The sequence below is a fragment of the Bos indicus genome, chromosome 5 (assembly GCF_029378745.1).
Source record: "Bos indicus isolate NIAB-ARS_2022 breed Sahiwal x Tharparkar chromosome 5, NIAB-ARS_B.indTharparkar_mat_pri_1.0, whole genome shotgun sequence".
Lineage (NCBI taxonomy): Eukaryota > Metazoa > Chordata > Mammalia > Artiodactyla > Bovidae > Bos > Bos indicus.
Genome location: NC_091764.1, coordinates 74,393,696 through 74,417,637, shown reverse-complemented (window position 1 = coordinate 74,417,637; position 23,942 = coordinate 74,393,696). Strand labels below are relative to the sequence as shown.

General features: G+C 47.1%; 1 protein-coding gene across 13 annotated transcripts; it reads right to left on the bottom strand.

Moving 5' to 3' along the window:
• Positions 1–1,551: 1,551 nt before the first annotated feature.
• On the bottom strand, positions 1,552–23,459 carry LOC109559505 (apolipoprotein L3-like). Of its 13 annotated transcripts, none has more exons than XM_070789705.1 (9): positions 22,542–23,459; positions 22,145–22,263; positions 18,745–20,810; positions 18,144–18,242; positions 14,469–14,509; positions 14,181–14,287; positions 13,714–13,938; positions 12,279–12,399; positions 1,552–7,286 (listed from the first exon to the last, which is right to left on the bottom strand). In XM_070789705.1, exons 6-9 carry the CDS (start codon positions 14,209–14,211, stop codon positions 6,428–6,430), a joined length of 1,236 nt encoding a protein of 411 aa, XP_070645806.1. In that variant the 5' UTR covers positions 14,212–14,287; positions 14,469–14,509; positions 18,144–18,242; positions 18,745–20,810; positions 22,145–22,263; positions 22,542–23,459; the 3' UTR covers positions 1,552–6,427. The 13 variants fall into 13 exon arrangements, 12 of the variants coding, with proteins under 12 accessions (XP_070645806.1, XP_070645803.1, XP_070645805.1 ...); XM_070789702.1 differs by lacking the exon at positions 14,469–14,509 and having other exon boundaries at positions 18,745–18,867; positions 19,186–20,810; XM_070789704.1 differs by lacking the exon at positions 14,469–14,509 and having other exon boundaries at positions 18,745–20,272; positions 20,640–20,810.
• Between the last annotated feature and the right edge of the window lie 483 nt (positions 23,460–23,942).

Genomic DNA, 23,942 nt, shown 5'->3' with positions numbered 1-23,942 from the left:
TAGTCAGACTCAGTTTCTGTTGCTCAGAACCACAGGGATCTCACCTGACACAGGGGTCACTGTGGAATTGCATCCACCACACACTGAGCTCAGTGGGGTCCAGCTCTAAGGGTTCAGGGAGACATGGGGGTGGACACTGAATGGTTCTGTATCCAGTGCCTGAAACCCTGCCCAGAAGTCTGTGCAGGATGGGAATTCTCCAGGAACTGATGAAGAAATGAACTCCTATTTCTGAAGGTCAGGCAGGCGATGGCCATGACTGCTGATGGTTCGATCCCTGAGTTGATCCTTCTCCAGATCCCCTGGAGAAAGAAATGGCAACCCACTCCAGTATTCTTTCCTGGAAAGTCCCATGGATGGGAGAGGCTGCAGGCTACGCTCCATAAGGTCACGAAGAATCAGACATGACTGAGCGTCTCTACTTTGCTTTTTTTCTTGCTGACATCTTCAGGAAGGAATGGAAGGGCCAGTTGAAGCCTCACGGTAACACTGGATGAGAGGGAGTCAGAGTCAGAGGCACTGAGGAAAGTCTTCCAAGGGAGGTTTGGACAAAAGTGCAAGAAGGCTCTGCAGCACGTGGGGAGGGACTGAGGAGTTGTCCTGGGATCATTTCCAGGTCCCGGGTCTCTGGCTTCCTACCCTGGGCTCCAGAAATAGGAGCCTGTTTGGTGCTCACATGCTCCACACATGGAAACACAGAGAGTTGGTGCCCTGTGGAGCAGGCCCGTGGGGGTGAGAGCCACACCCAGATGCTCCCCTTTCCTCCCTGGAGAGGAGGAGACTGAGGTATCCCATGAAGGCTCCTCAGAAGGTCCAGGCAGGTGCAATCCCGGATGGGAGACCAGGTCAGAACATGTCCTTGGACGGATTTTCCCTCCGTCCCTGCTCCCATCCCCCAGCCCCTCAGTCCTGCCCCTAGGGATGGAGTGACACTGGCCTCCAGCTCCACCCTCAGGGGGAACCCGGGCTCTTGCACACTGCTTTGGTCTGCAGTTAAGGTTTGGCATCTGTGCTCAAGTCATGGGCAGCCAGAGAAAAGCTGGAGGCAGGTACTGCAAAGATCAATATACGTAAGGGTCATTCTAGCCCTGTGTGGGGAATAGATGAGTGGGTCAGGGCAGTGTCCCAAGGTAAATACAGGAAGGTGGTTCTGGAACCTCCTGCAGGAGCCCTGGTGAAACGTGAAGGCAGCCTGGATGAGGTGTGTGCTGTCTCTCTCTCCCCTCTGCTTGCGGCTGACCCTCTCTCACACCTGCACTCAAGCCCTCTGCTCTCAATCACGCTTGGGTGCCCCATGTCCATCCTGGTCCCCGGGGCTGGAAGAGGAGCATCCCTGAGCTCAGCTCAAGTCAGATGACACAGGTATCCCCGGGCATCCCACAGGGCCTCTGGGGATCCAGGGTCTGAGGGAAACGATTGGATGGGAGCCCAGCGGGCAGGCAGGAGGAGCCATGGAGGACGTGCTCCCTGTGACCCGGGGTGACAGGCTCACGGAGAAGGAGGTCAAGCATCTGGAGCCCAGCTGAGCCCCTCAGTCAATGCAAGGAAGCCTCAGTGAATCAGCTCGTATTTATTGAACCAGAGTCTAGAGAACATGAGGTGGAGAGAACTAGAACCACCTGAAATATCTCATCCAGCCTCACCCCCAGCTGAAGAAGAAACCGAGGGTCAGAGAGTCGTGTCTGTTGGCCCCAGGCTGTTTCATCTCTTGACACACCGAAAGTTCCTTGACCTGTTTCTGCCTCCTTGTTTCATCCTTCTTTCTTTCTTTCTTTTAATCAACCTCTGTTCCTCCTCCACATTTGGATTTTCATGGAAACTTCACTGGTCTCTTGGTGCACTCTGGACCCAAAGAGCTCCTGGCAACGTGTCAGATGTTCCATCCACTGTGTTGTCACACCACTGCTGCCACCAACCTCATCACCACCATTGTCATCAAGAAGCCACTGCCTGAAGATCTACACAGACAATTCTTCATGAAGACGTACAGATGGCCAGCAGGTACATGAAAACATACTCAACATCACTAATTATTAGAGAAATGCAATCAAACTACATTAAGTTATCTCCCCTACAGCGATCACAGGGGCCATCACCACATCTACAATGCTCTGAGGCTGTGGAGAAAAGGGAACCCTCCTACACTGTTACTGGGAATGTAAATTGGTGCAGCCACTATGGAAGGCCATATGGAGTTTTCTTAAACAACTAAAAATAGAGCTACCATATGATTTAGCAATCCCACTTCCGGACATATTTCTACAAAAAAAATTAAAGCTCTAATTTGAAAAGATACACATACCCTGATGTTCATAGTAGTAGTATTCATAACGGCCAAGACACGATATTAACCTAAATGTCTGTTGACAGATTAATGAGTAAAGCAAATGTGGTACATGTATACACTCCATGGAATCCTACTCAGCCATAAAGAATAATGAAGTAATATTATCTGTAGCGATATGTATGGATCTACAAATTACTATGCTGAGTGAAGTAAGTCAGATGAAGATAAATATGTGTTATTAACTTACATGTAGAATCCAGAAAATAATACAAATGAACTTACCTACAGAATAGAAACAGACTCATAGACATAGATGATGAACTTTTAAACCAAGTTTTGTGGGGATAGGTGAATTAGGAGATGGGATTAACAGATACACACCAGATAAACAAGGGCCTGCCTACTGTAGTAGCATAGGAACAGTATTCAATACTTTGTAATAAACTATAATGGAAATGAACAAAAAAGAATATAGACATATACATACTGAGATGCTCTGTCACAGCTGACTCTTTGCAACACCATGAACTGTAACATGCCAGGCTCCACTGTCTATGGGATTTCCCAGACAAGAATATTGGAATGGGGTATCATTTCCTCCTCCAGGAAATCTTCCCTACCCAGGAATCAAACCTGTGTCTCTTGCTTAGCAGACACATTGTTTACCACCTGAGAAGCCTAGATAAATAAATCGATACCTGTATAACTGAATCATTTTGCTGTATACCTAAAATTAACAGTGTTGTAAATCAATTATCCTTCAATAAAACAAACAAAAGAAGTCACTGCCTAAGTAAGACACAGATGACCAGTATACCTACTACTGGAGGCAGCAATCCCTTAGAAGAAATGGAGTGGCCATCATGGTCAATAAAAGAGTCTGAAATGCAGTACTTGGATGCAATCTCAAAAACAACAGAATGATCTCTGTTCGTTTCCAAGGCAAACCATTCATTATCACAGTAATCCAAGCCTATGCCCCAACCAGTAATGCTGAAGAAGCTGAAGTTGAACAGTTCTATGAAGACCTACAAGACCTTTTAAAACTAACACTCAAAAAAGATGTCCTTTTCATCAGAGGGGACTGGAATGCAAAAGTAGGAAGTCAAGAAACACCTGGAGTAACAGGCAAATTTGGCCTTGGAATACAAAATGAAGCAGGACAAAGACTAATAGAGTTCTGCCAAGAAAATGCACTGGTCATAGCAAACACCCTCTTCCAACAACACAAGAGAAGACTCTAGTCATGGACATCACCAGATGGTCAACACCAAAATCAAATTGATTATATTCTTTGCAGCCAAAGATGGATAAGCTCTATACAGTCAACAAAAACAAGACCAGAAGCTGACTGTGGCTCAGATCATAAACTCCTTATTGCCAAATTCAGACTGAAATTGAAGAAAGTAGGGAAAACCACTAGACCATTCAGGTATGACCTAAATCAAATCCCTTATGACTATACAGTGGAAGTGAGAAATAGATTTAAGGGACTAGATCTGATAGATAGAGTGCCTGATGAACCCTGGCCAGAGGTTCGTGACATTGTACATGAAACAGGGATCAAGACCATCCCCATGGAAAAGAAATGCAAAAAAGCAAAATAGCTGTCTGGGGAGGCCTTACAAATAGCTCTGAAAAGAAGAGAAGTGAAAAGCAAAGGAGAAAAGGAAAGATATAAGCATCCAAAGAATAGCAAGAAGAGATAAGAAAGCCTTCCTAAGCGATCAATGCAAAGAAATAGAGGAAAACAACAGAATGGGAAAGACGAGAGATCTCTTCAAGGTAATTAGAGATACCAAGGGAACATTTCATGCGAAGAAGGGCTCAATAAAGGACAGATGGTATGGATCTAACAGAAGCAGAAGATATTAAGAAGAGGTGGCAGGAATACACAGAAGAACTATACAAAAAAGATCTTCATGACCAAGATAATAAAAATGGTGTGATCACTCACCTAGAGCCAGACATCCTGGAATGTGAAGTCAAGTTGGCCTTAGAAAGCATCACTACGAACAAAGCTAGTGGAGGTGATGGAATTCCAGTTGAGCTATTTCAAATCCTGAAAGATGATGCTGTGAAAGTGCTGCACTCAATATGCCAGCACATTTGGAAAACTCAGCAGTGTCCACAGGACTGGAAAAAGGCAGTTTTCATTCCAATCCCAAAGAAAGGCAATGCCAAAGATGCTCAAACTACCCGCACAATTGCACTAATCTCACATGCTGGTAAAGTAATGCTCAAAATTCTCCAAGCCACGCTTCAGCAATACGTGAACCATAAACTTCCAGATGTTCAGGCTGGTTTTAGAAAAGGCAGAGGAACCAGAGATCAAATTGTCAACATCCGCTGGATCATGGAAAAAGCAAGAGAGTTCCAGAAAATCATCTATTTCTACTTTATTGACTATGCCAAAGCCTTTAAGTGTGTGGATTACAATAAACTGTGGAAAACTCTGAAAGAGATGGGAATATCAGACCACCTGACCTTCCTCTTGAGAAACCTATATGCAGTTCAGGAAGCAACAGTTAGAAATGGACATGGAACAACAGACTGGTTCCAAATAGGAAAAGGAGTACGTCAAGGCTGTATATTGTCACCCTGCTTATTTAACTTATATGCAGAGTACATCATGAGAAACGCTGGGCTAAAAGAGGCACAAGCTGGAGTCAAGCTTGCCAGGAGAAATATCAAGAATCTCAGATATGCAGATGACCCCACCCTTATGGCAGAATGTGAAGAGGAACTAAAAAGCCTCTTGGTGAAAGTGAAAGTGGAGAGTGAAAAAGTTGGCTTAAAGCTCAACATTCAGAAAACTAAGATCATGGAATCTGGTCCCATCACTTCATAGGAAATAGATGAGGAAACAGTGGAAACAGTGTCAGATTTATTTTCGGGGGCTCCAAAATCACTGCAGATGGTGACTGCAGCCATGAAATTAAAAGACGCTTACTCCTTGGAAGGAATGTTATGACCAACCTAGATAGCATATTCAAAAGCAGAGACACTACTTTGCCAACAAAGGTCCGTCTAGTCAAGGCTATGGTTTTTCCAGTGGTCATGTATGGATGTGAGAGTTGGACTATGAAGAAGGCTGAGCACCAAAGAATTGATGCTTTTGAACTGTGGTGTTGGAGAAGACTCTTGAGAGTCCCTTGGACTGTAAGGAGATCCAACCAGTCCATTCTGAAGGAGATCAGCCCTAGGATTTCTTTGGAAGGAATGATGCTAAACCTGAAACTCCAGTACTTTGGCCACCTCATGCAAAGAGTTGACTCACTGGAAAAGACTCTGATGCTGGGAGGGATTGGGGACAGGAGGAGAAGGGGATGACAGAGGATGAGATGGCTGGATGGCATCACTGATTTGATGGACGTGAGTCTGAGTGAACTCCGGGAGTTGGTGCTGGACAGGGAGGCCTGGCATGCTGCAATCCATAGGGTCGCAAAGAGTCGGAACCGGATGAGCGAATGAACTGAACTGAACAGAAGTAAGACACATCAGCTAGGGCCAAAGGTGAGTTGATGTTGGAGGAGAGGTCTAGAGACCACCACCAGGGGAAGACTCTTCTTGCTGGGACATCACAGCCTGTGGAGGGCGATAGAGGAGCCCTTGCTACTTCTGGATCCCAACAATCCTATCTGACGTTCTCCCATTTTCAACCCGTTCGTATACCTGGCCTCTCATTGCTAGTTTGCCTGCCTCTCCCTTTATTCTGCCTCCAGTGTCACCTTTAGTCCAAAGTAAGTGGTTTCTGATGGGAGGGGAGTTTGGGGGAGAATGGGTATGTGTATATGAATGGCTGAGTCCCTTTGCTGTTCACCTGAAACTATCACAACATTGTTAATCGGCTATACTCCAATACAAAATAAAACGTTCTTAGTATGAAAAAAAGTGGTTTCTCCCAGCCTCTCATTCTCTGGTCCCCTCTCCTCCCTTAATCCAGGCTCCAGGCCCCTTCTGTCTCTCTCCTCATCTATCACCTACATCCATCCCTTCCCTGCTGTGCTCAACCAGAGAAATGCCAAATTCCTAACACCCAGCTTCATTAATGTGGTTTCCCTCTCTTTCCCTCTAACAAAGTACCTCTGCACTTTAGACCCTCACATGTTCCTGGACCCAGCACTGCTCTGGGGGTGGTTAAATCAGGTCCTCCTGCAGACTCTCATAGATCTGGGTGAGCTCCTCCAACTTCCTCTCCAACTCCCATGCCCGCCGCCTCAGGCTTTCAGCTGCTTCTGTCTTTGCACCATCATGCAGGTGCATTGACTCCTTGACCATAAAGCCCACATCCACCAGAAGGAAGACCCCTGCAGTGGCCAAACCCCCGATCCGGGCTCCTTTGGTAATTGTTAAAGCTGTGGCTTTGAAACCTGTCTCTATCTGCTCGATGGCTGGATATGAGATTCTCCCAGCACTCACGCCTATGTTTGCATTGGCTTCAGAGCCAGGAATGGCTTGGCCTGTCTCCATGGCATGGATGTGCATTTCAATGCACTGTACAGCTTTTGTGACTTTCTCTGTTGTGGGAATGCTCTTGAGTACCTCTAGGAGAACCTTCCATTTCTTGATGAGACTTGACATCATGCGACTGGCTTCGGTTTCTGCTGATGACCTATTCACATGTTCGATGATACTGGTGGACACACTGGTAACAGTAGCTGCTGCTCCCAGCCCTATCCCAGTGGCCAAGAGCACCACACTGGCCCCCATTGTCACGGGTGCCAGAGCCAGGCCAACGATGGTCAGAATACCAGACACAGCACCGGTGCTGTGGACCAACACATTGGAGATGGTACATCCCTTATGGACCTTCTCAACCTTGTCTGCGAGGTCACGGAACCTGCTTATGCACTCCTCCAGCTGCCGTTTCACCCGACGAAACTTATTCAGAAACCTCCTCCTGTCCAGCTGCTCTTTGGAGAGTCTTTCTTTGTCTTCCTCAACCAAGGCTCTTTTCAATTCATTCAGATATTTGTGTAGTTCATCCACATCTTCCCTGTAACGATAAAGGTCAAGGGATTAGAAAGGCAGTTCGCTCCTCTGTAAAATTGGCTCCATAATATCTATTCTACATAAATACAGATATATTACTATAAATCATTAGAAAAGAATTTTATAAATGTAAACTTTTCTCTTTCAACCTTAAACACGTTTCATACTTTATAGATGCTCCATCTTGAAATACCTAAACTTGGAATAGGTAAATGAGGTCACCTTTGGATACTGCAACTTAAGAGAGGTATTTGAGAGAATTCCCAGGGGGTCCAGAGGTTTCAACTCTGCACTCCCACTGCTGGCCTTGACTCAATCCCTGGTTGGGGAATGAGGATCCCACAGGCCATACAGCTCAGCCAAAGAAAAGGTATGTGGTAAAGACACCTCACAGGTGAGTCAACACCACCACTTTGAAAGAGTTTTTGGAGTGGGAACTCCACAGACAAAGACAAGTAGGACTGGAGGAGAAAACCTTCATTCAAGGGCCTCAGTGTGTAGTGAGAAGTCTCCCTGCCCTTTGCCCTTGGCTACTGGGAAGTGGTCCCTAAGCCCCTAGAATTCTGGCTGATAAGAGTGTCCTTGCCTGCCTGGGCCTTTGGTCACTGGTCAGTCTGAGAAGGTGACAAGTGACCCAGGGTCCCTGGGTCTCATGGTATCAGTTCTGTCATCCGGTAGAGCTGGGCACTAGGGTACAAGTCTGACTTCCAGGAGGGGCTGGAGATGACAGGTCAGGGTAACTTGGCTTTTAAGCAAGGGGTGTGTCCCTGATGGGCAGTACTCCGTGCATCTTATCACACACCGAATCCAGGTCAGTAACGTGTCCTGAGGACAATGGAAGCTTCATATGTGAAACCTGCCCAGTCTCTGCCCTATGGCTGGTGGGAACTTTTATCCTTCCCTGTAGTAAACTGTAGCTGGGATCTTGAAGATTTCAGTGAGTCCTGTCCATTCTATAGGGAATTCTTGAACCTGAGAGTTGTTTTGGGGATCCCCTAAATTTGCCATTGAAGTCAAAGTAAGGGCAGTCCTGGGCACTGTGCCCTAACAATTTGCAGATTGGCTGTCTCTATGACTTAGAATTTTTTAAACCCAAAAACTCGAGCTAGAAGGCACCTTATAACCATTTGGTCTGCCATCTGCTGTCTTCTAAGCATCATGCCCTTGACCTTCTCAGCAGAAGGTCACTGGGTCCACCCACTGCCCCAGTTGACAGGAAACAGAGAGATGTGCTATGAGCCCTGGTTTCCCTTGGACTCTCCAGCTCACCTCACTGACTCCTGATCTGTCACCCAGCACTCTCAACTGCTCAGGGGTCACCAATTTAACTCACAATTTACCTGGCAACAGCTTCATTGCCTGCACCCCAAGTCCGTGTGCAACTTTGTGGAACCTCTAAAGATTCAAGGGATTTGAGGAAATATCCATCTGAACAGCTGAGCCTGAGGAGACCGGCACTTACACAGCTGGTGAAGGAAGTGTTTTCCTCTTGGGTGGGGATGCGTGAGGCTCCTCAGAATCCCTCAAATGTCACACAATCACAGCCACTCATTGTGACCCTGGAGGGATCGCTGAGCCACACGGCCTTCCCACTGTCAAGGGGACTCCACCTAGACTAGAAGAGGGTCCCAGATGGAGTGAGAAGCCAGGTCCCAGGCAGGGTGTGCAGACACGGTCACCCAGGGCCCTCTAGTCCAGCATGAGGGGATCCCATCAGGGAGGGGAGAAATTTTTCCCCTCTCCCACTCAGGGGACCTCTGCTAGGGTCACAGTCCCTTCAGTTCTGAGTCTTTAGGGCCCACTGTCTTCACTCTAGTCCTGGTCCTGCTGCCCAAGCCTGCTTACTAGTCCTCAAAACTGGATCTGCTGCTCCACCCTTACCCCTGGGTCTGACCCTGGTGCAGGCCTCCCTGGTCCTTTGGACGAGATGATTGCACTTGGTTCCCCACCTCTGACCCTGCAGTTCACTCTGAGGCCATCACCATAATCCATCAGACTGAATGGCTATTCCCATTGGACACAGGACAGATCTGAGATTCAAAGTCTTAAGCCCACAGGCCCAGTAGTTGGGCAGGGCTAAATCCAGGATCCCACCAGCTCCTCCAGTTCCTCTCTAGCCTCTCTGCTAGAGAGGAGCTGTACCAACCCTCCTGTATGGGCCAGGAGGGTTGGTACAGTTCCTAACATGGGGAATAGAAAGACTGTAGGCAGAAGCCCAGGACACAAATGGTGGTGTCACGATTTTCCAACTTGTCCCAAAGGAAATTCTGCTTGGTTTTCCTCACCAGAAAGAAGACCCTTGACCCCTGTCTCTTCCCAACAAGTTTTTTAAATGTTACTAGTGATTGAGTAACATTTCTTCCAACAACACAAGAGAAGACTCTACACATGGATGTCACCAGATGGTCAACACCAAAATCAAATTGATTATATTACTTGCAGCCAAAGATGGAGAAGCTCTATACAGTCAACAAATACAAGACCAGGAGCTGACTGTGGCTCAGATCATGAAATCCGTATTGCCAAATTCAAACTGAAATTGAAGAAAGTATTGAAAACCACTAGACCATTCAGGTATGACCTAAATCAAATCCCTTATGATTATACAGTGGAAGTGAGAAATAGATTTAAGGGCCTAGATCTGTTAGATAGAGTGCCTGATGAACTATGGAATGAGGTTCATGACATTGGACAGGAGACAGGGATCAAGACCATCCCCCTGGAAAAGAAATGCAAAAAAAGCAAAATGGCTGTCTGGGGAGACCTTACAAATAGCTGTGAAAAGAAGAGAAGTGAAAGTCAAAGGAGAAAAGGAAAGATACAAGCATCTGAATGCAGAGTTCCAAAGAATAGCAAGGAGAGATAAGAAACCCCTCCTAAGCGATCAATGCAAAAAAATAGAGGAAAACAACAGAATGGGAAAGACTAGGGATCTCTTCAAGAAAATCAGAGATACCAAGGGAACATTTCATGCAAAGATGCGCTCGATAAAGGACAGAAATGGTATGGACCTAACAGAAGCAGAAGATAGTAAGAAGAGGTGGCAAGAATACACAGAAGAACTGTACAAAAAAGATCTTCACGACCCAGATAATCATGATGGGGTGATCACTCACCTACAGCCAGATACCCTGGAATGTGAAGTCAAGTGGGCCTTAGAAAGCATCACTACGAACAAAGCTGGTGGAGGTGATGGATTTCCAGATGAGCTATTTCAAATCCTGGAAGATGATGCTGTGAAAGTGCTGCACTCAATATGCCAGCACATTTGGAAAACTCAGCAGTGTCCACAGGACTGGAAAAGGTCAGTTTTCATTCCAATCCCAAAGAAAGGTAATGCCAAAGAATGCTCAAACTACCGCACAATTGCACTCATCTCACACACTAGTAAAGAAATGCCCAAAATTCTCCAGCCAGGCTTCAGCAATACGTGAACCGTGAACTTCCTGATGTTCAAGCTGGTTTTAGAAAAAGCAGAGGAACCAGAGATCAAATTGCCAACATCCGCTGGATCATGGAAAAGCAAGAGAGTTCCAGAAAAACATCTATTTCTGCTGTATTGACTATGCCAAAGCCTTTGACTGTGTGGATCACAAGAAACTGTGGAAAATACTGAAACAGATGGGAATACCAGACCACCTGACTTGCCTCTTGAGAAATCTGTATGCAGGTCAGGAAGCAACAGTTAGAACTGGACATGGAACAACAGACTAGTTCCAAATAGGAAAGGAGTATGTCAAGGCTGTATATTGTCACCTTGCTTATTTAATGTCTATGCAGAGTACATCATGAGAAATGCTAGGCTGGAAGAAGCACAAGCTGGAATCAAGATTGCCAGGAGAAATATCAATAACCTCAGATATGCACATGACACCACCCTTATGGCAGAAACTAAAGAGGAACTAAAAAACCTCTTGGTGAAAGTAAAAGTGGAGAGTGAAAAAGTTGGCTTAAAGCTCAACATTCAGAAAACTAAGATCATGGCATCTGGTCCCATCACTTCATGGAAATAGATGGAGAAACAGTGGAAACAGTGTCAGACTTTATTTTTCTGGGCTCCAAAATCACTGCAGATGGTGACTGCAGCCATGAAATTAAAAGATGCTTACTCCTTGGAAGGAAAGTTATGACCAACCTAGATAGCATATTCAAAAGCAGAGACATTACTTTGCCAACAAAGGTCCATCTAGTCAAGGCTATGGTTTTTCCAGTGGTCATGTATGGATGTGAGAGTTGGACTGTAAAGAAAGCTGAGCGCCGAAGAATTGATGCTTTTGAACTGTGGTGTTGGAGAAGACTCTTGAGAGTCCCTTGGACTGCAAGGAGATCCAACTAGTTCATTCTGAAGGAGATCAGCCCTGGGATTTCTTTGGAAGGAATGATGCTAAAGCTGAAACTCCAGTACTTTGGCCACCTCATGCGAAGAGTTGACTCATTGGAAAAGACTCTGATGCTGGGAGGGATTGGGGACAGGAGGAGAAGGGGATGACAGAGGATGAGATGGCTGGATGGCATCACTGGCTTGATGGACATGAGTCTGAGTGAACTCCGGGAGTTGGTGATGGACAGGGAGGCCTGGCATGCTGCGATTCATGGGGTCTCGAAGAGTCAGACACGACTGAGCGACTGAATTGACCTGAACTGAATTGATTGAGTACTTACTCTGTGTCAGTCATTATGGGAAGCACTTTACATGCATGATCTCAGTGTCCTCACAGTAAAAATGAAAAGATGAAGAAACTAAAGCAGAGAGTAGTTCAGTAACTTGTCCAAGGTCACATAACCTGCGCCTTCCTTGCAGGTTTCATCTCCTCTCAACCCACAATCATTCACTGTCAGCAAATGACATGGAGGAAACATTCCTGATGGAATCTTGAGAAGGAACACCCCTGGCCCCAACAGTAGGGTCCTGCCTGGAGGAGGCGTTACTCCAGGAGGAAGCTGGCCTGGTGCTGGGGGACGTGGGTGACCTTCCTGGTGCACCTGTGCCGGTTACCTGGACAAACTGGCCTCAGCTTTAATTCTCTCCAGGAATTCATTCAGCAGGAGTAGCAGTGTCTCTCTGCTCAGTATGTCCCAGAGACACTCAACGACATCCTCAAAAAAGATCTCAATATCTAGATGAAAGGAAAGGGAATAAGATTAGAAGAATTAGTGGTGGGACATAAATGTTAGAGTATAAAATAGTTAAAATTCATCTTGCTGAGCAGCAGTCACCTGGAGTGCTCTTTTTGAGGTCACCTAAGGTTATGGATGGACTGTCCCCCCTCCCCCCACCCAATTTGTGTTGAAGAGTTAACCCCCTGGTGACCTTTCTGAAGAAAGGCTTGTAAGGAGGTTAGGTGAAATGAGATCCTATGTGGGATTCCCAGGTAAATTGAGGTCATAGGTGGGATTCCCAGGGAATTCTAGTGGTAAAGAACCTGTCCAACAACTCAGGAGATGTAAGAGAGGCAGGTTTGATCCCTGAGTCAAGAAGATCCCTTGAAGGAGGGCATGGCAAGCCACTCCATATTCTTGTTTGGAGAATCCCACAGATAGAGGAGGCTGGCAGGCTGCAGTCCATGCGGTTGCAAAGAGTTGGACATGACTGAGCAACTGAACACACACACATAAAGAAAAGAGAGAGCAAGTGTGATTTGTTAGTTACCACTTCCAGAATAGACTGGCAGCACCCTATAAATGAATGCTTTCATGTTTGGGCAGTGAAACAATTGAATACTCACGTTAAATGGGATAAAGAATATAATGACTACAAATAGCCTCAGATCACTCCTCAATGAGTTATCAAAATCCCTGAGTGATTTCAGAGATCTGGACGTTATGGAATTGTAGGTAAGATATTGGTGGCCAGGCTATATATGTGTGTGTGGGCTGGGACTTGATATCAAATGTGTTTCTTGGTAAATCCATACAAAGAGGCATTATCCTTATCTCACAGAAGAGGCAAGTGAAACTCAGACAGGAAGAATGGACAGCCCAAGGCTACAGAGCTGAAAGCTCTGAGGTTGAATCCAAGGTCAAGTGTCAGACATTTCTTGGACAAGACTTTGAATCCTCCTTCCATTTAAAACTCTTGTGATTTGTTCATTCTACTCTATAGCACACAATGGGGATTCTTTGCGACTCATTTTTGGTGGTGAGCATGCAGTAGCATATATAGAAGTAGAAATATAATGCTGTAATCATGAAACTTAGAAAACATTACAAACTCATGTTACCTAATTTTACAAAAGACTTTAGGACCACATGCCATTGAGTAAAAATACTATGTGAGAGGATTCCTGCTTCTGACCACAGACTGTAGGATGGGCAGGGGAGGTGATCAACCAGTGGAGGAGGGGTGGAGCCAGATGTGATCCTCATCACCCCTCCCCTCCAGGTGTGAGGTGGCAAAGGCCAGACTGGGGTTCAGAGCAAGGTCCACTGACCCTTGCAGAGCGGCTGGGCTGGTGGCTGGGAAGAGCTGGAGGAAACAGCTTCTGTGGTGATGCCCCAGGGTCTGGGAGCAGGAGGAGGCTTGGGCCAAGGGAGAAAGCAAGAGAAGTCCAATGATGCTGGAGGACCTCCTCTCCCAGGCCTGCCTGGCCTTGGGGACTGCCATCTGCTGTCCATGCTCCGCGTGTGCTCTCCAGGCCACCGTACTGAGTCACTTGCTGGGTGTTGGGAGAGGCAGGAAGTCAGCACCTTGGTCATGGCTCCTTGAGGAGATGGCCGGGAAGGAGGCTGTGGGCAGACCCCAGGGTGAGGGGAATCTCCTGGTCTCTTGGAAGCTCAAGGATGCTTATCCATCCTCTTCATGGTTCTTGATTTCTCTGTAGTTTAACTCAGCCTGGAAAAACCTCCCTCAATTCTGGGTCACAAGTAGGAACCTTGCAGAGAAGAGAGAGCTGACTACCTGAGGAGTATCCGAAGTTTTCTGAGCTCATGGTGGCATCAGGGGGTCTCAGGTATCTCCCTTCAGCTTCTTGTCTGCGTCAGGCTGGAAGGAGGTGTGACCTCACCCTTGGGGAGAAAAAACAGACTGTGAGCTCCACTGTGAGGGAGCAGAGGCTGCAGGGAGCAGCGAGGGACAAGTTCTCCGGTGGGTTCCCCCGAGACGACCACCAGTGACTCCAGGAATTTAGCCCAGTGTGACTCTCTGTTCCTGGGCTCTGCTGATTGTTAGTTAAGAAAAGTCATTCACCTCCTACAGCTCCTTCCAAGCCAAGTCAGAGTCCTGCTCTCCTGTTGGGGCACAAGGGGAAGGAAATCAGACAGGAGACAGCCATCTGTGAAGTTATAGGAACAATAAAACCAGAGACTACAAGAACAGATAGGAGGTGATACTCTGGAAATGAGGTGAGGTTGGGACACCTGTGTTTTTGAATTGATAATAACTAATATTAATGACAACATTGATCCAGTGTCCTTGACCTGCAGGCTCCTGAAACTCACTCAAACTTAGCTGAGTCCAAATTGTCACGCTGGTGCCAGAGTCTGGACTAGACCCTGAGTCTTTCTGATCCAAATCACATGTGTGTGATGACTATGCTCTCCTCCCCATATATACAGAAAGATTTATTTGTGGATATATGTTAATTGGTAAATGACTCTTCCTTCCAAAATGATGTCTTGCTCCCTATCAAGTCTCTCCTTGATAAAGTTCCTGGTGATACGGCTCCCATAGCCCAGGTCTTCCTTGCTTCTGCAAGAGCCTTTTTCCCCACAAGGGCCTGGAGTCCCACCAGCCCTGCCCCAATTCCTGTATCCCTGCTCTGAGTGGCTGAGACCCCTGCAGCTGTTCTGTCCTCCTTGCCTTCCCCTCCTGAATATTGGACTTGATGTAGTTTCTAATCCTTTATGTAAATAATAGTGCAAAGAACATTCTCCTTGTGTAAGGCTTCACCTACATCTGAGACTGTATCCTTAAGCTATATCTAGAAGTAGAATTAAGATCAGATGGCATCAACACCTAAAATATTTCCGTATCTAGAGCTACCATGCTATGCAAAGAAACTGTAGCAATTTATGTTCACACTTATAATATATGAGGGTGTCCATCCTTTCAGACATACCGATTCTCAGTGGTCTTTCTTTAAAAAAATTCAGATCTTTATAATTAAATCATTTATTTTGGTTCTGCATGTGATTATCTTGCCATGGGAGATGAGGAAGGAAAGCAAGTGTTGATGATGTTTAGCTAGTCTTTTTAAGAAAGCAAAAGAGCTTCTGTCAACTACTCCTCCTGAGACTTGACTGAAATGATGGTAAAGGTATATATAGGTATAATACCATCTACTGATAAGAGTGCATGGTTTCCATACTGTAGTTGTTATCATATTCACCTAACACGCAAAAGGTCCCCGGTTCAAAAACGAGTGGAAACAGCTTCACTTGGACTTCCCTTGTGGCTCAGTTGGTAAAGAATCCACCTGCCATTCAGGAGACGTGGGTTCGATCCCTGGGTTGGGAAGATCCCCTGGAGAAGGGAACAGCTACCCACTCCAGTATTCTGGCCTGAAGCATTCCATGGACTGTGTAATCCAAGGGATCACAAAGAGTCGGACATGACTGAGCAACTTTCACTTTCACTGATAAGAGCAACTTGTGTTTGTGATTATAGCTCTGCATTGGTATCGGCTCTGAAACTTTACTAATGGTACCTCATATGTTCTTCCATTAGCTTTTGAGATGTGTACCATTGTATCCTCATTTACAAATAACGAAGCTGACACATAGATGTTAGCTGACTTACCTAAGGTCAGAAGGCTTGCCCTTGGTACACTGGTTCCACCCCACTCACGGGCTCAGGAACCCATAGCCTGCCTCTCCTCCCTCTGCTGCTAATAAAAACAAGCATGGGAGCAACAGGAAAGCAGAGTCTTGAACAAATGTCTGAAGACTCACTGGATGGAGAAGTGATAGCTGAGTAAAGAGGAATGCAGTAGAGGGAGAGAAACAGGGATCGTGTTGACAGGAGAGAAGAACGGTCTGCTGGGCAGAGCCCCAGAGGGAGTAAGATGAGAGGGAGGCCGAGGGGAGAGCAGGGGACAAGCCCACCTTCTCCACGTCCCATCCCATATTCACAGCAGCTTTCACCCTTCACCAGACTTTTAGAAAGTTACTCAAAATGAGATGCAGGAAAAAAAAAAAATAGATTACATGTATGTTTAATTATGGAGGAAAGTAAAGGATACCCACGAGAGAGGTAGACGTGGGATCCAGGAGTCAGGAACATCAACCCCGTGGGAAGGGAATCCAAGGATCCCAGCTGGGTGCGCAGCAGACCTAGAGAGAAACCAGTCCCGAATGGGATAAGAAGTCCAGAGTCTGCGGGGACAGGAGACTCGGTATCACATGAGGCACCGTTGGAAAGAAATGGAGGAAATGCTGAAGATAAACAGTGAAAGGGGTGTAAATGAAGCCAATTAGAAACATTAGGAAAAGCTAAAGCTCAGGAGGAGAAGGGGACGACAGAGGATGGGATGGTTGGATGGCATCACCAACTCAAAGGACATGAGTTTGGGTAGGCTCTGGGAGCTGGTGATGGACAGGGAGTCCTGGCGTGCTGCAGTTCTTGGGGTCGCAAAGAGTCGGGCATGACTGAGCGACTGAACTGAACTGAAGTGAACTGCTGAACAGCATGTGCAGCTATATGGTACAAGTTAGCTCTTTAAAAATGTATTATAATATCACAAAAAAATGTAAATACTTTTGTTTGATTTTTTTAAAAATCTAAAATAAATGTATCTATGTCCAAGTCCTTTGGAGACTGTTTGAAAACTGAAGTAATATTAATATATATAATACGATATAACTCATAGGTGTATTATAACTCACAGGTGTATTAACTCACAGGTTTATTAGTGAATCAAAAATCTTAGTTTTATTTTATTTATAGTCTTTATAAAATAACCTTTATCTTAATAAAATAACCTTTATCTTTTAAAAGGAAACAGAGTATTTAAATATGTGAAGTAAATGTACTTGTTAATATAAAAATTAAACTACAGTTCTAGAACTTGGGAGCCGAAGCACTGAAGGGAGGAGAAGGATTAATATCTCAGTTTACAAAGCTGGGAATCAAGAAATAGTAGGTCCAGTCTAGAGCATAAGAAACAAAGATGTAAATAAAGTGCTTACAAGTACAAAGCTTCGTAACAGAGGATATACAATTAGTGGAATAATGATAAAAGGCGAAGAAGGGGAAAGGTATAACAGAAAGTATAATAATAAATGAAATCCTTATTTTTCCTAATAAGAAGTAAATCAGATCAGTTCAGATCAGATCAGATCAGTCGTTCAGTTGTGTCCGACTCTGTGACCCCATGAATCGCAGCACGCCAGGCCTCCCTGTCCCTCACCAACCCCCGGAGTTCACCCAGACTCACGTCCATCGAGTCAGTGATGCCATCCAGCCATCTCATCCTCTGTCATCCCCTTCTCCTCCTGCCCCCAATCCCTCCCAGCATGAGTCTTTTCCAATGAGTCAACTCTTCACATGAGGTGGCCAAAGTACTGGAGTTTCAGCTTTAGCATCATTCCTTCCAAAGAAATCCCAGGGCTGATCTCCTTCAGAATGGACTGGTTGGATCTCCTTGCAGTCCAAGGGACTCTCAAGAGTCTTCTCCAACACCACAGTTCAAAAGCATCAATTCTTCGGCGCTCAGCCTTCTTCATAGTCCAACTCTCACATCCATACATGACCACAGGAAAAACCATAGCCTTGACTAGATGAACCTTTGTTGGCAAAGTAATGTCTCTGCTTTTGAATATGCTATCTAGGTTGGTCATTACTTTCCTTCCAAGGAGTAAGCGTCTAAGAAGTAAATAAATACTATCAAATTTAAGTCAAGAAAAAGCAAAATGCAATACTTACCACTTACTAGCTATTGTGGTTGATGACTTTCCACTTTACACCAGGCACCTTCCCAATTGCTTGGTATGAATTCACTTCCTTTTAGTTCTCACAATGATCCTATAAGAAGGGAAACTGAAGCTCAGAGAGGTGAAGCAATTAACTCAAAGCACACAGCTAGTGCTAGAGCCAGACCCCAAGTCCAGGTTCCTGTTTCCTGTGCACACATTCTCACACTATTGCAGCTCCCAATGTAATAATATCATTTAAAGACATTGATTAACTATTTAAAGAAGAAGGTTTTCCTTGGCAAGGAATGAGCAGAACGCTCTGTACAAATTGATCTGTTCTAAACATATGCACTTTTAGGACTGGATTGTTTTAACTCTAAAACAGCAGAAGTCACTTTATAGCAGTCAGTAACCCACAAGAATGGGGTGGTTTCTAGTGCCACCACCTTAAAGATGATGGAAGAAGCTGAATTAAATGCCAACAAGAAATGTTGACTCCTGCTGTGAGAACTGTCAGTGTAGGAGACATGTTCATGTTGATGAAACCTAGTTCTCTAGAAAAGTAGGCATGAAAACAGGGTTAAACCATAATAATGAGAGTGAACTGTGACCTTAAAGAGATATTGTCCAGCAGCATCTTGCCCACCCACATGTGCAGCCATGGGCTTCCATCCACTCAAAGGAAGGAAGACCCTTGCAGGGGAGGTGAATTCCAGAGACTGGCATCTCTGCTGCTGCAAAGACAAGGATGCTCTTGAAGATGATCAGAGAAGTGGTCATAAGGGGGCATCCACATATAATAATAACAATAAAAGATAATGATTGCTATGAATGTTTCATTGAGACAGGCTGAGTCTGTGAAAGGCCATGTGTTCATAATAACATTCAAAGGAGAGGACTTTAGAAAAGTGTGGCCAAAAAGAGAGACATAAAGGTTAAAAAGAATGCTAGTGGTTATGCAGGAGATGCAAGACGAAAGAGATGTGGGATTGATGCCTGGGCAGGGAGGATTCCCTGGAGAAAGAAATGCTTGCCCACTCCAGTATTCTTGCCTGGGAAATCCCATGGACAGAGGAGCTGGGAGGGCTACAGTCCATGAGGCTGCAAAGAGTTGGACACAACTGAGCTGGTATCTTTCTTTTGTTTCTATGGTGCAAAGAAGAGTAAATATAATGGGAAATATTTTGTTGTTAATTGAATTTAATAATAAGAGGAGTCTTGAAGTCTATGGGTATGTTCCTTTCTGTTTATTCACACGAATGTTTATAAAGGATTGAGAAAGAAAGAACCCCTCCCATCCGGAGGCTGGCCTGGTGTCACTTCTTCTCTTCTCCTGTTGGATGTAAGACTCTCACAGAACTCCAGCCTCACGCAAGGTCACCCTGAGAGCAGGAGCGAAGGAGAAGGCAAACACCTGTCACTGCACCCCCACCAACACCACGCCCCCTCCCCTGGCTGAAAAGAGGGACTGCTCCTTCTTACCAATCACACCTTCAGCCTCACTCTGCTCTCCCCTCTCCATAGATGAGTTACTGAGAGTCCGTTGGTAGTGCTGCCTCCCATTCTCTGCAGTTCCCAATCTAGAGCAGCCCCATTTCCTTAGAGCTTCCCCCAAATCCCCTCACCTATGCTCCAAACCTAGAATCTTTCTTTCTGCACCTTCCTCTGCGATGTTCACAACTCTCCCTCAGGAAGAGTAACCATCACCTCGTTTTTAGGGAGTGTGCCTGGTGGCGAAGGCTGGAGGCACCGTCATGTGGATGGGAGAGAAGTCACAAAGGCAGGCCCTCCTTTAACTAGATGGAAGAGGAGAGCTGGCGGGCTCCCTGCCCCTTCTCTGCCCCAAAGCTGCAGGACCCCAGGAGCCAGGTCAGCCTATTGAAATCATGAAACATGAGAACAGAGTCAAGTAGAAAGAAGAGGAGGGTCAGGCAGAAGGGCCGGATGCTGGATGACGACAAACAGTTGTAAGCGCGTTGAACACTGGACTCATCCTTCTGTCCTTCGGTCCCATTCTTGGCCTCTTCCTGACCCTCGTCTGGGGCCTCAGATGGGTGTGGATGCTGATAGTGCTTCCACTGCTGGATTCCTATCCAGGCTTCCTCCTCTGTGAGCCTCTGATTGGTCCCTTTCGGAAGGCTGTTGGTGGGAGAGGGGAGGACCCTGGAGAAGCCTGTGCCTGCCCAGCTGCATGGCCAGTCATGCATCCCTCCCCTCCTCGTGGGCAGACAGATTCTCCCCAACCATCTCCCTCCTGTGCCTGCAGTCACCCTCCCTGGGAAGGGAAAGGGGCGTTAAGAAAGTCCCTGGCCGAGCACCCGGACCCGCCTGACTGCCCCAGCTTCTGTCTTCCTCACACTCTCTGTCTCCACAGGGCCTGCTGGATGAGACTGACACCTCACTTGGTACAGGCTGCCCCTCCCCACGACATGTGCTTCCCCACTGGCCTCTCCGAGTGATGGGGTACTTGTCCCTGGAGGCCCAGCTCCAAGCCTCCCTCTGCCACCTTCCCCCAGTTGCTCTCCAGCTCCTCTTGAAGGCTTCAATTTCCTGGTCGTGGTCCCTTTGTGCTCAGTTTCTCCAGGTCTGAGGACCCTTCCCGCATCATCAGGGGCCCTGTCTCTGCTGCTCCTCCAGTCCAGGGCCTCTGGGCACCCTCTACCCTCCTGGGCACAGCCTGTTCAAAATATGAGGGGTGGGACCCCTTATGGGGACATGAAACAAGCAGCTTCTTGATGACACAGCACAACCCCAGTTCATCTGTTAAAATTAGAAAGATAGAGAGGGGAGAAGGGGAGAGAGAGGAAGAGAATGGAGAAGACACTAAAGATCCTAATCAATCAATCTCTCAAAAGGATCCAACATACACCAGAGAGAAAAAACTGAAGGGGCTGAAGGAAGCATTAAAAATAACATTGATTTGAGAAAGCCTTTCTAAATACACACATTCCACAAGATATAATGGAAATTCTGACCTACAGGACTCTTGGAAATTAAAATTTCCAAGGATCCCATAAACCAGGTCAGAAAAAACATCTGCATCCACAGGGAAAAGTGGAAATCAGCTTTTAAAAACTTAGTAAGAGAATAGAACAAACAATTCCACAGGAGGTAGCTTGCTCAGGGTCACACAGTTCTCTGTGGGGAGAGAGGAGGCCAAGACCAGGCCTTTGGACATGGGTACAAGGGTCAGTGGGAATGTGGTTTTAATACCCCAACGTTTCTAGGGTTGTCTCTGCCGGTAAAAAACATAGATCTAAGCTCATGCCCCTCCTATTATACTGTAGAGTTTGGCTTTTTATTTTAACATTGCAACACCGGGATGTATGTGGACCTTGTGCAGTGAGCCCTTCTCACTTCTTCCAGCAGGGCCACCTTCCCCACACAGGACCTCCCATCACCCTCATCCTGAGCAGAGGGCCTGGCAAACACAGGAAGCCAATGCCCTTCGACTCCCCACTTGGTTTCCTGTCTATTTCCAAGCCTCAGTGTCCCCAGGGCCTGGCACTGAGCCTGGCTCTCAGAGGTAGGGTTTTTCAACAAACCTTGATTCCTTGTAACTGAAAAAAATCCTCTTTCCCCCATCAGCCCCAGCCTAGCACCCTGGGGACAGCTTTAAGGTGGCCAGGCCATAGGAGGGGAGGCTCTGACTCCCCTGTCCTCCTCTACCCTCTCTGCTTCCTCCAATTTCCCAAAGTACTAAGCACACCCAACACCCACCTTCCTTCTGGGGTCGCCGCTCATGTCTCAGGAGACCACATCCTGAGCTGAGCCCACCTGAGCAGCTGTGGCCCTCCCTCTGCTCTGTTTAGGGGCCCTCGGCTGGGAGGAAGCCCTCACACACACCTGCCTCCACATCCAGGCTCTGCCCCTGCTTAACCTGCTGCCTTGGCCATGACCTCACCTCTCTGCGCTTCCAGTTCCCTTCTTCTGTCAACTAGTGACACCATCCTTTCTCAGACATTCATCCTGAGGATGGGGAGATGGGCAGGGTCCCTCCCCTCTGCTTACCCAGGGGTTTTCCTCTGGCTGAGTGTGAACAAGATCTAGACGTTCTCAGCTGTGCAGAGGCAGCCGCCAGCTGTGCATCTCTGCAATGACCACACATACTCTCTGTGCCTAGATATACTCTGGGAAGCAAAAGTGAAAGCAAAACTCTCACTTCTGAGTGGTTCAAGTCAAACAAACACCCTGCCCACCAGGCCCCGCCCTGGGACTATTTCCACCTCCAGCTGACCCGCTTAGAGAAAGAAGCCCAGTCCTGACATCCCACATCCTTCTTGACACAGTCCACTCTGTCTCAGGCTCCATGAAGGAAGACCGGCCACCAACACACCATGAGTCCCTTGGCAAATCACTCCCCACCCCTCCCCATTCCATCTTCTCACCCCTCCAACCCCACACTCACCAGCCTGCTGCCTCGTTCACCTTCGTGCCACCAGCATGAGGTGCAGTTCTAGAACAGACCAGCTGCTCAGTGCACACTGGTCACACTCTACTGCTGAGGGCCACGTCCAGGTGGCTTCTAGGATTCACTCACACTTCTAGGTTCTTCTGCCAGGGACACATGCTGCATCCAACCGGGAGAAATGTTTTCTGCAAAGCCCAAATCTGGCATCACCTCCTCTGAGAAGCCCTCCGTGACCTCGCCTATAGAGGCCACAGTTTCCTATTCTGCTCCCATGCTACCTAGAAGAGGGGCCTAAGGCCACCCCTCAGCCACTCTGTCCATGCACTTCCCCCCATCCCTTTTGATCAGATCCGTCTAGACTTAGCCCTGCTGGCAGGGACGGAACTAGTGTCTTTAGTCCCAATGACCCACATGAGGAGGCCCAGCCTTTGTGGTCACTGCCATACGGTGGATGCAGAAGTTCGTGGGAGGGGCTGAGAGCACACTGCCCTTTGCTACCTCGGCTTATCTCCACCTGACAACAGATTTTTTTCTCTCCAAATGGAAGACTTTTATCAGAAAACCAGTGTCCTGGTGACTCAGAGAAGTCTGCAACGGAGCGCTGGCCCTGTCTCCGTTTGGTTCCTGAGCAAAGAGCCTCTGTGGACGGGGCTGAGCGTGTGGCAGACGCTGTGCTCCCACCATACGTGACTTTCCTGCTGAATCTCACATCAGCTCTAAGAGTGCTGGCTCCGTTTCACAGATGAAGAAATGCAGGTCAAGTTCCCACAGTCTGAGAGTCCTGCAGCTGGACTGCTGGTGAACTTCTCGGTTTGCCTCAAGCAGAAGTGACTGCAGTGGACCTGGATGCCCCATGGAGGCCCGCCTGCCCTTCCCTCAGGGCTGCTTCACCCCAGGAAACGTCCTTGGGCCATTATGGTCCCTCCCCCCAGGTTTTGAGGGAGAGACAGGAGATTATTCCATGAGGATAGCCAACCATAGTTTGTTTTTAAAGCCAACTGTTATGTATCTGACGTGTTTTGCAGATAAGGGAGCTGAGAGGAAGGGAGAGGTGGGCACTTTGTTCCAGCAACTCAGGGACTTGTGTTTGGTAGGAGAATGTCAGCAGCTCACATCCTGCAAACATTCATTTGACACCCTGCTTCCAGAGCTCAGGGCTCAGGCCAGGACACAAGCCCCAGAGCCCAGACACAGAGGAGTCAAGGGGCAAATGGGCAGCTGCCCTGCCCACTGACCTGCACAAGTCTGCCTCTGACCCCACGGGAGCTGCTGGAACTCAAGAATGCCTCTTCCACAGAGCTCGGGGTCCTCTGGGGACAGCCAGATCTGGGTGTCACACCTACAGAAGGGACACAGGGAGGAAGAGAGGGAGGCAGGGGTTTTTCTGCAGGGAAAATC

Excerpts from the sequence above, each read along its gene's own strand:
- LOC109559505 (XM_070789701.1), bottom strand. The coding sequence starts at position 13,978 with ATGACCAAGGTGCTGACTTCCTGCCTCTCCCAACACCCAGCAAGTGAC. Across the intron at positions 12,400-13,713 it reads AGCCCAGCCGCTCTGCAAGG|ATATTGAGATCTTTTTTGAG; the intron begins GTCAGTGGACCT and ends CCTTTCATCTAG. Across the intron at positions 7,287-12,278 it reads GCTGAGGCCAGTTTGTCCAG|GGAAGATGTGGATGAACTAC; the intron begins GTAACCGGCACA and ends TTATCGTTACAG.